Source organism: Canis lupus, chromosome 22, assembly GCF_011100685.1.
Source record: "Canis lupus familiaris isolate Mischka breed German Shepherd chromosome 22, alternate assembly UU_Cfam_GSD_1.0, whole genome shotgun sequence".
NCBI lineage: Eukaryota > Metazoa > Chordata > Mammalia > Carnivora > Canidae > Canis > Canis lupus.
The window spans coordinates 48,635,414-48,649,836 of record NC_049243.1 but is presented as its reverse complement, the minus strand read 5'-3'; the positions used below and the strand labels follow the sequence as shown (position 1 = coordinate 48,649,836).

The following is a 14,423-nucleotide window of genomic DNA, read 5'->3' as shown; positions in this document are numbered from 1 at the left end:
GAAGAGAATGAACAGGGGTAGGCAGAGGGAGAGGAAGAAGCAGATGCCCTGCTGAGCACAGAGTCTGACCTGGGACTCAATCTCAGGACCTGAGGTGAAGGCAGACGTTTAACAGACTGAGCCACCCAGGCACCCCTAGAAAGGTGCTTTATACAGTCTCATTAAATGCTCCTGACGATGTGTTCATTTTACACAGGAAGGAAGCCAACCTCAGAAAGCTTTTTTAAGCTGCCCAAGGTCACACAGCTGGGCTTCAACATCATGTCCATGTAACCCCAAACCTGTGCTTTTTCTGCAACATAATATGCTGTTCCTCTAAAAGCAAACACACTCAACAAAAACTCCTCTTCAGGGATCCCTGGGTGGCACAGCGGTTTGGCGCCTGCCTTTGGCCCAGGGCGCGATCCTGGAGACGCGGGATCGAGTCCCACGTCGGGCTCCCGGTGCATGGAGCCTGCTTCTCCCTCTGCCTGTGTCTCTGCCTCTCTCTCTCTGTGTGACTATCATTCATACATACATACATACATACATACATAAATAAATAAATAAATAAATAAATATCTTTAAAAAACTCCTCTTCAGGTTTAAAAACCAAAACTGCATACAACAAAAATATTTTCAACAACTATAACCCATAGAAGAACCAGACAAAATGTTACAGAAAATTATCTAGTGTCTAGAATTCATTGCAACCAAGTAGTCTTTCTGCAAGCTGACTTCTATAAGAAATGACTTTACTTTGAATTTTTGTTTATAATAGTTTCTTTAAATGTAATTTTCCTATTAAGGGTTTTCTTTTTAAACCTATTAGACATTTTTTATTCTGGTCAAAATAGATTAACAGCACCTAGACTTATCTTCTTATATGAAAAAACAAAACAAAACAGAAAACATACTTTAGCCCCAACAGATCTGAAGGCTCAGGAGAGACAAGAAAATAGACTCAGGATCCCTATACTTGCCCTAGCCTTCTGCCTTAGGCTTTAGGTTTTAGGCCATAGTATAGAAGGAAGAAGCTGGCAAAATCCATGAGTTGAAAAGGTAGGACTGAGAGTTCACAGGGCAATACCAGAGAATAGAAAGCTCCATCTGGGAAGAGTATTTGGCAGAGTACAGAAAGTTCCTTTTGAGAGTAATCAACTGAATTCTGATCAATATTAGCTTATAAGAGGGATCCCTGGGTGGCGCAGCGGTTTGGCGCCTGCCTTTGGCCCAGGGCGCGATCCTGGAGACCCGGGATCGAATCCCACGTCGGGCTCCCGGTGCATGGTGCCTGCTTCTCCCTCTGCCTATGTCTCTGCCTCTCTCTCTCTCTCTCTGTGTGACTATCATAAATAAATAAAAAAAGTTAATTAAAAAATTAAAAATGTATTAAAAAAATATTAGCTTATAAGAAAAGTACCCAAGACTAGGGAGGAAAAAAAAAACAAAAACCAAAACAAAACAATGAAAGGACTTAAGGTACCAGGGCCTCATGCTCACAGTGTCAGGATTATTACTAATTCTCACCAGCCAGACCAGATGGCCTCGTGATTCTGGGGCACTGAATAAAGTACTAAAGAGTCATCCCTTTAGCAATAAGGAATAATTAACCCTGTACTATACACTACACCAGTCCCAACAAATAGGTCTTAAAATCCAGATGTGAAAGGACTAAATGGTTTCCAAATAACTTAATTGCATCCCAGAACACTCAATAAAAATTTATAGGAACATAAAAGTATTCAGCATTCAACAAGGTAAAATTCCAAATCTGATATTCAATAAAGAAAATCACCAAACATATAAGGAAGCAGGCAAATAGGAGCCATAATCAGACAAACAACAACAACAACAATAACAACAAAAACAACCACACAACTATCAAATCTGACATGGAACACAGATATTAGAATTTAGTGGAGATGGACATAAAGACAATTATTACAACTGCATTCTCTATGTTCAAAGTTGACATACAGAATTTATAAAAAGGACTCAGATGAAACCTCTAGAGACAAAAGCCACATTGTATTGAGATCAAAACAAAAAATATTGAACGAGATTAAAATCAGATTAGACGCTGCACAAGAAATACTAATGAACTTAAAGATGTAGCAATATTAAGAATTTAAAATGAAACAGAAAGGTATTACCAAGAAATTGACAGAGCATCAGAGAACTGTAGAACAACTTTGGGCAGCCTAACATGCATGGAATTGGAGCCACAAAGGAGAGGAGATGGCAGGGGAGGGGTAAAAAAAAAAACAGATAAAAGATTAAAAGAAATAATGGCTGAAATTTTTCCAAAATGAAGACTATAAACCCCACAGATCCAAAAAGCTCAAAAAACTCCAAGTATAAGAAATGTGAAGAGGGCAGCCTGGGTGGCTCAGCAGTTTAGCTCCTGCCTTCGGCCTGGGGCGTGATCCTGGAGACCCAGGATCGAGTCCCATGTCGGGCTCCCTGCATGGAGCCTGCTTCTCCCTCTGCTTGTCTCTCTGACTGTCTCTTTCTCTCTCTGTATGTCTCTCATGAATAAGTAAATAAAATCTTAAAAAAAAAAAAAAAGAAATGTGAAGAAAGGGCACCCAGGTGGCTCAGTCGGTTAGCTGTCTGCCTTCAGCTCAGGTCATGATCCCAGGGCCCTGGAATTGAGCCCCCCATTGGGCTCCCTGCTCAGGAGGGAGTCTACTTCTCCCTCTGCTCCTGCTCTCACTCTCGAACTCTCTCTCTCAAAAAAAAAATAATTAATTAATTAATTAAAAATCTTGTAAAAAATGTGAAGAGAACAGCATGGAAGCACATCATAATCAAATTGCTCAAAGACTGCAATAAAATTTTTTTTTAATTTTTATTTATTTATGATAGTCACAGAGAGAGAGAGAGAGAGAGGCGCAGAGACACTGGCAGAGGGAGAAGCAGGCTCCATGCACCGGGAACCCGATGTGGGATTCGATCCCGGGTCTCCAGGATTGCGCCCTGGGCCAAAGGCAGGCGCCAAACCGCTGCACCACCCAGGGATCCCTCAAAGACCGCAATAAAGAGGCAATCTTAAAATCAGCCACAGAGACAAAGATTATGTACAAAGGAACAAAGATAAACTGGACAGCAGATTTCTCGTCAGAAACAATGCCAGTGGGAATACAATGGAGGAAGATTTTTAATATCCTTAAAGGAATAAAACTCCTACTAGAATTTTACACCCAGCAAAAATGTCTTTCAAAAAGGAAGGCAAACAGGGGCGCCTGGGTGGCTCATTCAGTTAAGTGTCTGACTCTTGATTTCAGCTCAGGTCATGATCTCAGGGTCATGAGATCAAGCCCAGCATCAGGCTCTGCACTCAGCAGGGAATCTGCAGGAGATTCTCTCCCTTTCCCTTTGCCTGTCCCATTCACTCACTGTAAAATATAATTTATTTCAATTTTTCTGTAAATCTAATGCTTTTTTTTTTAAGTCTATAAATGGGGTGCCTGGGTGGCTCAGTCGGTTAAGCATCTGCCTTCAGCTTAGGTCATGATCCCAGGGTCCTGGGATCAAGCCCCTCACCAGGCTCCCTGCTCAGCAGGAAGCCTGCTTCTCCCTCTCCCTCTGCTCCTCCCCTGCTCAGGTTCTCTTTCTGCCTAATAAATGAAAAAAAAAATTTTAAAAAAGTCTAGCAATTGAAAAACAAAACAAAACAAAACAAAACAACCCCACGTATATTCCCAGCATAAGAAATGGAAGATCACCCATTGTTTTATCTTTTCCAGTGATCCATCCTCCTCCCAGGCTCTCCGCTCAAGGAGAGCTTCACATCCTCTTGAGAACTGTGCCATTAACACAGCCACTGTTGTATCCAATGCCAGTGCTGCTCTGCATGGTGACAAAGGCACTCCACAATCTCACTTCTGCTGGATTCCCAAACTTTTGTCTGCCTGTGGCTCTGCAACAGTCTTCATCCTTTACACCCAGCATGTTCCACAGAGAGTCCTTCCTGGTCTTAGATGCCCTCAGATCCCCAAGGAGAAGCAAGGTCAGGAGGCTGTTACTAAGCATACATGAAGGAGATCTGTCCAACCCCGGTGAGGCTGGGAAACCACCAGCAAGGGATATAGCCATGGTTTCTGTGGCTTCAAGCCCCTAGAAAGCATGCCTGCTGCTATAGACTACACTGCGTCCCTCTAAAATTCCTATGTTGAAACCCTAACCCCCCCAACAATGTGACTGTACCTGGAGATGGGGTCTTTTAAAGGTAATTAAGGTTTAATAAAGTCATAAAAGTGGGGCCCTGATCCAATAGGGACCTGGCCTTAAGAAAAGATCTGTCTCTCTGCCATGTCACCGTGAGAAGGGAACCATCTGCCAGCCAGAAATACAGTCCTCACCCGAGTCTGACCATGGTGGCTCCCTAATCTCAGACTTCCAGCCCCCAATACTGTTAGACATAACTGTTTGTTGTTCAAGCCACCCAGTCTGTGGTATTTTGTTAGGGCAGCTTGACCGAAGACACCTACTGACAGCAAACTTTTCTCTTGGCATAAAGAAGGATCAAACTGAACGAAAAGAGGCCAATCTTCTTCCTGAGTTTTATCAGCATTTATTAGAAATTGGAATTGTCGTATCAGATAGGTTAAGTGATGTAATTTTAGTAAAGACTGGTGGGCCAGCTTCACTGGTTTCTGAGCTGAAACACAAGCACAAAACGCCATGGATACCCGAGTGCCTACTATGCACAGGAATCCTGCTGGGCTCATCACTGTAAAGTCTCTGAATTACTCTTTGTGACCATCCTATAAAATCATGATTTACTAATCTCATTTTCCAGATAATGTACAGAATCTACCCAGCTGCTAGAGGATGAAGCAAATGTTTAAAGAGAGATTTACAGGGCACCAGGGTGGCTCAGTGGTTGAGTATCTCCCTTCGGCTCAGGTCATGATCCTGGGGTACTGGAATAGAGTCCCACATCAGGCTCCCCACAGGGAGCATGTGTTTCCTTCTGCCTATGTCTCTGCCTCTCTGTGTCTCTTGTGAATAAATAAATGAATAAAATCTTTAAAAAATAAAAATAAAGAGATTTACAAACCACAATGCAGGCTTTTCCCAGCATCCTTGACTGGCTGCTGAGATCTATCTTACACACCTCTCTCCCCTACTAGGTTCACAGGGCTCTGAGAGGGGCCAGTGTGAGGAAAGGCAGTCAAGTGTAGCAAGCAGCTTTGCACTGGCTGAGACAAGCTTGTGTGTAAATTCTGGTTATAAACCTGGTTGTAAGCATTGAGCAAGTTACCTCTCTGAATCTGCTCCCTGTAAAATGCACAAGATAAAATACCAATCTCACAAAAATACTATAAAGCAAGAGATTGGCAAACTAAGGTCCATGGGCCGAATTCTGACTACCATGTCCTTTTGTACAGCCTGAATGCAAAGATCGGCTTTTACACTTTTAGGTGGTTGAAAAATAAAGATCGATGTACTGTATTTCACAACGTGAGAATTGCGAGATTCAGAAATCCATGCCCCTTGATAAAGTTTTACCAGGGTACAACCATGCACATCCATTTACATATTGTCTGTGGCTGCTTTTGTGCCACGAAGGCAGTGTTGGGTGGTTGCCACAGACACAGTACAGCTTTTAAAGCCTAACACCTTTACCTTCTCACTGTGTATGCCCACCTCTCCTTCGAAGAACAAATGAGATGCAATATGGTGTGTAGCAGAGCCCAGGGCACACAGAAGCTCCGGGACAGTCAGGTCTGTGAGTTCACCCCCATGGCAACTTTCTGGCCTTTCACCAGCCTCCCTGGACTCTAGCTACCAATTAGCTGGCATAGTAAGTACAGAGTCTTGATTCCCAGGATCCCTAGTGTTTCTGCCATGGAAAGACCAATCAATAAAATAGCTGATGAAAACACTTGTCTGCTCCTGTGGGGCAATCTCGTGGGAAAGCTGTCTAGACTCAAGGACGAAGGGAGAGCCAAACTCGCATGTGAACACAGCAATCTATTGCCATTCTATTAAGTGGCAAGCCACGGGACACGTCTCATTATGGGTAGAACATAATTGATTACCAATTATCACCAGTTTACATCCCATCTTGAGAAACACATCTTAGACCATGAAAGCACTCCTTTTCCCCTTAGTGTTTTTCAAACCCTTCCTGAGCAGCAAGCTCTGACAAGGGCTCTTCATGCAATGGAACCCATGAGCCAAGGGACATAAAGTTAAGCTGTGACATGAGCCGCCTGCAAAGGCCCTCAACTCAGATGCCAGGCCCTTGGGGGGCCTCAGTTTCACATGTAACACACACAGGTAGACACATGGGCAAAGCCAGCTGCGATGGCCCACATTTAGACATGTGGAGACCCACCATGCTTCCTCTTGCTTTGGCAGGTGAGGAAGCAGCCTCCCAAATGAAGCTGGTAAAGGTACTAATCACCTTGCATCAAAAAACTATGCTGGGCAGCCCCAGTGGCTCAGCAGTTTAGCACCTGCCTTCGGCCCAGGGCATGATCCTGGAGACCCAGGATCGAGTCCCACGTCAGGTTCCCTGCATGGTGCCTGCTTCTCCCTCTGCCTCTCTCTCTCTCTCTCTTGCTCTCTGTCATGAATAAATAAAATCTTAAAAAAAAAAAACAAAAAACTATGCTGATGGCACACTCGTGTTCATGGCAGATTGTTCCCAACCACCGTGTCCCAGTGGATGGACAAAGCATGGCACATTCCTACAACAGAGTATCACTGAGCCTTAAAAAGGCTACACTGTGGATGCATCTTGACATGATGCTCAGTGAAATATGTCACAAAAAGACAAAGGCTATGTGAGTCCACTTAGAGTCATTTCAAGTAGCCCAACTTCTAGAAACAGAAAGTAGAATGGTGGCTGCCAGAGACTGGGAGGGGGGAAATGAGGAGTTGTATAAGGGGCATGGGATTTCAGTTTTTTAAAGATGAAAACCTGGGGCACCTGGGTGGCTCAGTGGTTGAGCATCTGCCTTTGGCTTGGGTCATGGTCCTAGGATCAAGCCCTACATTGGGCTCCCTGCTCAATAGGGAGTCTTCTTATTCCTCTCTCTCTGCCTGCTGTTCCGCCCCCCCCCCCCCCGCTTGTGCATGCACTCTCTGTCAAATGAAGAAATAAAATCTTTTAAAAAATAAAATAAAAAATAAAGATGAAAACAAGAGTCCAGAGAATTCTGGAATTCACACAAATCTAAATTCTCAACTTTACTAAGCACAGAGGTGAAAATCCAGCCAGAGTTTACTGTTCTCATAGGTGAGAGGTTCTTCCCCAGTTCAACAAAATCAAGACTCATCCTTGACTCTTCCAAAATAGAGTCTGTCAGGCAGCCTTCGGGCATTTTTTGGTCATTATTTCTACTCCTCCGAGCAGAAATTACTGCACTGCATTTTGGGGATAAACTCTTTAAAGACTGTATTTATTTGAGGGAGAACAAGAAGGAGAAGCAGGCTCCCCACTGAGCAGGGAGCCCGATGCGGGGCTTGATTCCAGGGCCCCGGAATCATGACCTGAGCCAAAGGCAGATGCCTAACCAAATGAGCTACAGAGATGTCCCTGGGGGTAAACCTTTATTGATGTTTTATACACATACAGTGCACACGGGATGAGCATACAATTCACTGAATTTTTACATGCCGATTGCATGCATAGACCTGGCACCCAGATCAACAAACAGAATTGGGCCAAAGGCCCCAGAAGCCCTCCTTGTACCTTTCCCCAGGCACCTCTCCTGCCTCATCTAACATCACCGATCGGTTCTGTTGAAACAACTTATTTTTTTTTAGACATTATGAAATTTGCTCTCAGGTTGGGATTTCCTAATTGACAGAGAACAAAATATGTAAATACGGCCAGAATGGAAGGGTAACGGACAACACAAACCTGCGTTTAGACAGAACTGAACCTGAATCACGGCTACCCCTTTTCCTCGCCGTGCACCTTTGTGAAAATGACTTCGCCTCTGGGCCTTTCACTTTCCTCAACAGATAAAAAGAGTACGATGGGTTTTTCTGTAATGAGCGAAATACTGTAGGTAAAACTAATACGATGTCTTGCCCAGAGTTATTCCTCTTCACAGAAGGTGTTGGCAAGCTACGGTTTCCTGTATTACAAATAAAGTTTTATTGGAACGAAGCTACATCTATTCATTTGCGTAATGTCCATGACTGCTCCTGCACCACAAGAGTAGACTTGGGCAGCTGCAGCAGAGACCCCGTGGCCTGCAAAGCCTTTGTGTAGTATTTATCAGCTGACCTTTTATAAAGCGTACTGATCCCTGTTTTAGAACATGGGCCGCCTTAGCTGTCGTGTCCACAAGCAACCAGAACAGTCTGGCACATGGTAAGCACTCATGTGGCATGTGGTGGGTTTTCTGTATTTTGCGGCTGACCACATTCCTAAAGGGTATTATAAGAAGGTACCGAGATCATAAAAATCCAGGCTGATAAAACTTGGAAGAAACCAGCATTGGAGGATCAAGAGATATGTAAATTCTAGAAGGGCACTGAACATGGGGTCAGAAGAACATGGTTAGAATCCCAACTCCAGCATTGGCTATATGGCTGACCCAGATATGGAACAGTCCTGAGAATCTCAGGCCCCTCACCACTACTAATTTATCATTTAAAAAGGCAACTCCAGCTCTTTCAGAACAGGGCAAGAGTGGAATCAGGGAAGCCATTAGGCCTTTGCCGTAATTCAGGCAAAGTTGTTAGAAATGAGATAATGTATCTTCCAGTGTTCTGAGAATCGTTATTTCGACATAAAATAAATTTATGAAACAATGTTCCACAGAACTTGCTACATTGTATTGTAATTATTTGTCTCTCTTACCAGGCTGTGTACTTTTTTTTCCCTAAGCTGCTCACTTCTAATGAATGGAAACCATAACCACTTCTCATGGTCACTTTATATCACGAGGCTTCTATTGTATAAAAGTTGATGACGGAGACCGGAGACCGTGTAGGCACAAAATAATTGTTGGATGAACAGAATGTAGAGTTAGATTTGGCCCATCTGTGGTCATTTGCCACATCAGAAAAAGGAATGGGAGTCAGGGAGGTTTAGATTTAACTTAAGCATGAGGAAATGCTGAAGAGTATTTGGAGACAGAAAAAAGCTGAGAGGGGGATCCCTGGGGTGGCTCAGCAGTTTAGCGCCTGCCTTTGGCCCAGGGGACGATCCTGGAGTCCCGGGATCGAGTCCTGCGTCGGGCTCCTGGCGTGGAGCCTGCTTCTCCCTCCTCCTGTGTCTGTCTGTCTGTCTCTCTCTCTCTCTGTCTATCCCAAATAAATAAGAAAGGAAAGGAAAGGAAAGGAAAGGAAAGGAAAGGAAAGGAAAGGAAAGGAAAGGAAAGGAAAGGAAAGGAAAGGAAAGGAAAGGAAAGGAAAGGAAAGGAAAGGAAAGGAAAGGAAAGAAGAAAGGAAGAAAGGAAGAAAGGAAGAAAGAAAAGCTGAGAAAACAATATTCACACCCACTTTTAGGTATGTGACAGATTTGCTCATTCACCACCTACCCACTCACCTCCTGTCTACACCTTTCTTGCAACACTCTCTTCCCTTGCTCTGTGATATGTCCCTCCCCTGGTTTTCCTCCTCCCCATCTGCATCTCCTCTGAGGGCTCTTCCTTCTCTGGTGCTCCAGGCTACCTTCCTTTCCATGGTCTACCCTCTCATCCAGTTTCAGAGCTTCGATTAATATTTAAAATAATCCTGGTGGGGTGGCTCAATGGGTTAGACATCCAACTCTTGATTTCAGCTCAGGTCATCTCCCCACTTACGCCCTCACTCACTCTCTTCAAATAAATAAATAGAACCTTTAAAATAATTTTTTTAAATAAAATAATCCTGGGTTTTGTTAAGCCTACATTTCTGCTCAGATAGCTTTCCTGTGCTCCAGGAGATACACCTACTGGTACTACCTACTGGACGTCTCCACCAGGGTGTCCACTGATGCCTGAGTCCTCACGTCTGGGGTGGAACTCATTGTCTTTATCTCTTCACACACAAGGCCTTTCTGAGACTTTCATCTCCAGTGATTGATGCCACTATCCTCCCCCAGGTGGCAAAGCTGGAAAACCCAGCCGCTCGGAGCCTGCTTCCCCTCACAAGCCTATCCATTCAATCATAGCCCCAACCACTTCTCTCCCAAAGCCTCTTAAATTCACCTACCTCCTTCCAGCTCTCCACCTTGTTCTTCCTTAATTCCTTCCAACACTGTCTCCAGCCTGAAATATGGCAAACTCCTAAGGGCTTTCCTGACTCTCGTCTTGTCCTATATTCCAGTCTGGTATAGTCCTCTTTCTAAACCATAAATCAGATCATAACATGTTCCCTTTAAAATACACGGACAGCTTCCCAAACACATTAGCTTGGTACAGAGCTGTGCCATCTAACATGATAGCCACTGGCTACACATGTCCACTGAGCTCTGGAACATGGGTAGCATGAATCAAGAAGGGCTGTGTCATTTAAATAAAATTGCAGATTCGAAGACGCAGCATGAAAAAATGAAATAGCTTATCCCTAGTTTTTGATATTTTTTTTTAGATTTTTTTTTTTTTATTTGAGAGAGAGAGAGAGCACAACAAGGGGAAGGGGTAAAGGGAGAAGTAGACTGGCCACTGAGCAAGGAGCCCAAGTGGGACTCAATTCCAGAACCCTAGGGTCATGACCTGAGCCAAAGACAGATGCTTAACTGATGGAGCCACCCAGGTGCCCCATAATTTTTGACATTGATTACATGTTGAAATGATGTTTTCGGACATATCAAATTAAGTTAAATGTGCTTTTAAGTTAATTTCACTTTTTTTTAACATAACTGTTAGAAAATATGAAATTACATATGTGGCTCATATTCTATTCCTACTGGATGGTAACTGTATAAACAGTTCTTTGAGATGTGGCTCCCTGCCTACCTTCCAGCTTCCTCTTTCTCACCTCCTTCACCTGAGCCCTTCCCCTTTACCTCTCAACTCCTGCCTTATATGCAGGTTCCTAAAGGTTGCTTTCTGCTCTATAAACGTGAGACTCCCCTTCACTGGAACATTCTATTAGGTCAACTCCTACTGACCTCATGGGACTCAGTTTTGCAGTACCTGGGAAGGATTCCCATAACACCAATGTTTTTTGCTGCCCCCAGTCCCCCAGGGCCCAATGCCCCATGGCACCAGGGGGGCATTTGTCACATGTCCTGTGCTGGTCACTGACTAAGCTTGACACCCCACTGTATGTTCCCTGTATCTTATAGTTATTGGGTCCCCAGCACAGTGGCTGACAAAGGTTCTAGGTACTTTGTGTACTGAATGTTAGAATAAATAGAAACACAATCAATGTATAGTCTCAAAGAGTGTCTAAAGACTCCAGATACAGCCTGAAGAAAGTGCCATTAGCCAAAAGACAAAAGGAACAATAAGCTATGTTCTAACTTTTGGGTTCAAATGGGTGAAACCTTTGTAAAGAACAACATGACATATTCTTCAAACTTTACAATGATCAAAAGCCATGGGTTAGGCAACTCCAAGCCTTTGGATCTCAAGTACTAAAACGCTTGAGCACAGGCTTGTCTAGTATGCTTGCCGTAGCTTCATTTGTTGTAAAAGAAAAGGCTGGGAACCTAAATATCCTATGACTTAGAACAGATGTTATAAATTATGGCATGTCCATTCGGCAGAATGGCGTGAAGCTGAAAAAAAAGAAGTGGATTCTATGCATGGAAAGGGAAAAGATCCTCACAATACATTAACAGAAGTGGTGGGGAAGATATAGGATGTTGTATATTGCTTCCCCACATTCACGTGTTTCAAAAATATGTGTTTGTATACACACAGACACAGACTTTTATCAGAAGGATACAGAGGCAGCTGGTAACGGTAGTTCCTGGAGGGAGAAGTGAGGGAAAGGGTCAGAGGGAGCCAGTCTTCACCGAGTATTCTCTTTGAACCTGCTAATCCTATGTGCGTAATACTTTCCAAAAAGATTAACAAGGGCTTTCTAGATGGTTTTCTTCTGTTTTAGGGCATTCATTTCCCATCACTTACCGTGATCTTTTTGTGGTCAGGAAACTCGAGGCCAAAATAATCCCCTTCCACGAGGTTGAGGTGGTTGCAAACCGCATCCAGCAATACTTTCCCCGGAGCTCTTTGCTGTGAACAGAAACAACAGGAGTTACCCCCTCTGGCGCAGGCAGAGATGAAAACAAGCCATGGCTCCACCCTGGGAAGCGTCTTCATTCCCGAATCTTCCAGCCCTTCTCAGTGTGCCCACCTCCATGAACACTGACCAGACTCCCGGCTGCACACCTTGGAGGCATTTCCAGGCTGTATTCACACTTAGATGCTAATTCTCTGCCAGTTCCCCCCTACCCCTTCCCAGGCACCACCCCACCCCTTTTTAAAAAATATTTTTTAGAGTGCTTTTGGATTTACAGAAAATTGAAGACAAAGAACAGAGAGTTCCCATGTACCCCTTCCCACCATACACACAGTACCCCTTATTATTAATCTTGCATTGATGCATTTGTTACAATTGCTGAGCCAACACGGACATGTCATCATCACCCAGAGCCTACAGTTTACATCAGGGTTCACGCTGCACTGTACAGCTCTAAACATCTTGACGAATCTATAATATCATGTACTCACCGTTATAGGGTCACAGAGGAATAGTTTCACCATCCTAAGATTCCACTGTGTGCCACCCATTCAACCCTCATCCCCCTACCTCCCGCACCCTCAATTCCTGACTACCACTGGTCTTTCTGCGGTCTCCAGTGTTTTGTCTCTTCCAAAATGCTGTATAGTTGCAATCATATGGCATGTAGCCTTTTCAGATTGGTTTCTTTTGCTCAGTGGTATGCATTTAGGTCTCCAGATGCCTTTTGTGGCTTCTTAGTTTATTTTTTTATTGCTGAATAATATTCCCTTGTATGAATGTACTACAGTTTATTTATCCCTTCATCTACTGAAAGATGTCTTGGTTACCATTCAAATTTTGGCAATTAAGAATAAAGCTGCTACAAATATTTGTGTGCAGGTTTTGTGGGAACATAAGTTTTCAACTCATGATTTTGTGGCCTTTTTGTTGCAGAGGAACCTCTGGCCCTGTTCCTTGGCAGGGAGAATTTACGGCTTTCTTCCCCAGGTTCTCCTAGCACTTTGTGTAAACTCTCATCCATACCACACCTACACTGAATAAAGGCTGTATTTTATTAATCTTTGTATCTGCAGTGCCTAAAGACCAATTTGGAAGTGAATGAACAAAGAATAAAATTTACTCATTCCACCATATTATAAATAGTTAAGTACACCACAAGCCTGTCTCTCCACTTAAATTCTGGGCTACTTATCTCCACCTTTATGTTCTTATTGTCTAGCAAAGCACTTGGCCGTCAATCAAATGCCTGCAGAAATCAATACTCTACATGCATTTTCTTTATATTGAATCTGCGGGGAAAGGAAACCGGCTATAGAAGAACCCAATGTCTACCCTAAACACTAAGAATCATATGCCTTGGTTTCTCTTCACTGTCTGGTGGATTCCTAATGACCCCACTAGTCAAGTGGATCCAATTCCACCACACGGATCAAACACTGGAAGAAAAGATTTCAAAACAAAGTCATTTCCAGTTACTGCTGTTATGCTTTTACCTTCCCTCTGGGAAGAGCAGAGCATTCTAGGAACCAATTAGTAACCCAGGAGACTAACTGAGGGTAAGAACTACAGCCTAACGAGTTCATAGAAGGGGCATGTTCACTAGCCTGGCCCAGGACGACCTGAGGAGCTGTCAAAGATGCTTCAGTGTCCAGGGATTAAGCATTTTTTTCTGTAAACAGATGCCACAAAAAACAAAAAACAAAACAACAACAACAAAAAAAACCAGATGCCACTTTATCCCATATTCCTCATCACTAAAATCCAGAAGATAATCACAGCTATCTGAAGGCATACAATATTCTCTATGGATATTGTGTGGATAATCCCAACCTCACCAAGCTCTTTCAGTGCCTGGTTCAAGGGTCACTGGTAGAATCATCCCACGGGCACTGTGTCAGAACTAATGAGAAAAATTGTAATGTGTAATTAAGAAGGGAAAGGGGCACCTGGGTGGCTCAGGCAGTTGAGCATCTGCCTTTGGCTTGGTCATGATCTCCAGGTCCTAGGACAGAGGCCCATGTCGGGTTTCCTGCTTAGCGGGGCATCTGCTTCCCTCTCTCCCTCTGCCCACCCCCACTGCTTGTTCTCTCTCTCTCAAATAAATAAAATCTTAAAAAATAAAAGGAAAATATTTCGTTCCCATTCTCTAAAGGAAATCATCCCTGCTTTACTTCCTATAGTGGATTTACTCAGTCAGCAACATCATTCCTCAACACTAGTCTGATGAATTTTTTGGAACTTCACAAAGTAATTTTGTTCAAATTCACATCACAGTGTATGTTAACCAA

At 43.5% G+C, this 14,423-nt stretch overlaps 1 protein-coding gene across 1 annotated transcript in view; it reads right to left on the bottom strand.

The window, feature by feature from the left end:
- Nucleotides 1-14,423, bottom strand: part of FARP1 (FERM, ARH/RhoGEF and pleckstrin domain protein 1) — a 285,921-nt gene that overhangs the window by 88,091 nt on the left and 183,407 nt on the right. The window contains exon 3 of the mRNA XM_038569904.1: nucleotides 12,021-12,125. Coding sequence (XP_038425832.1) covers nucleotides 12,021-12,125 — 105 coding nt within the window. The remainder of the gene's footprint in view (nucleotides 1-12,020; nucleotides 12,126-14,423) is intronic.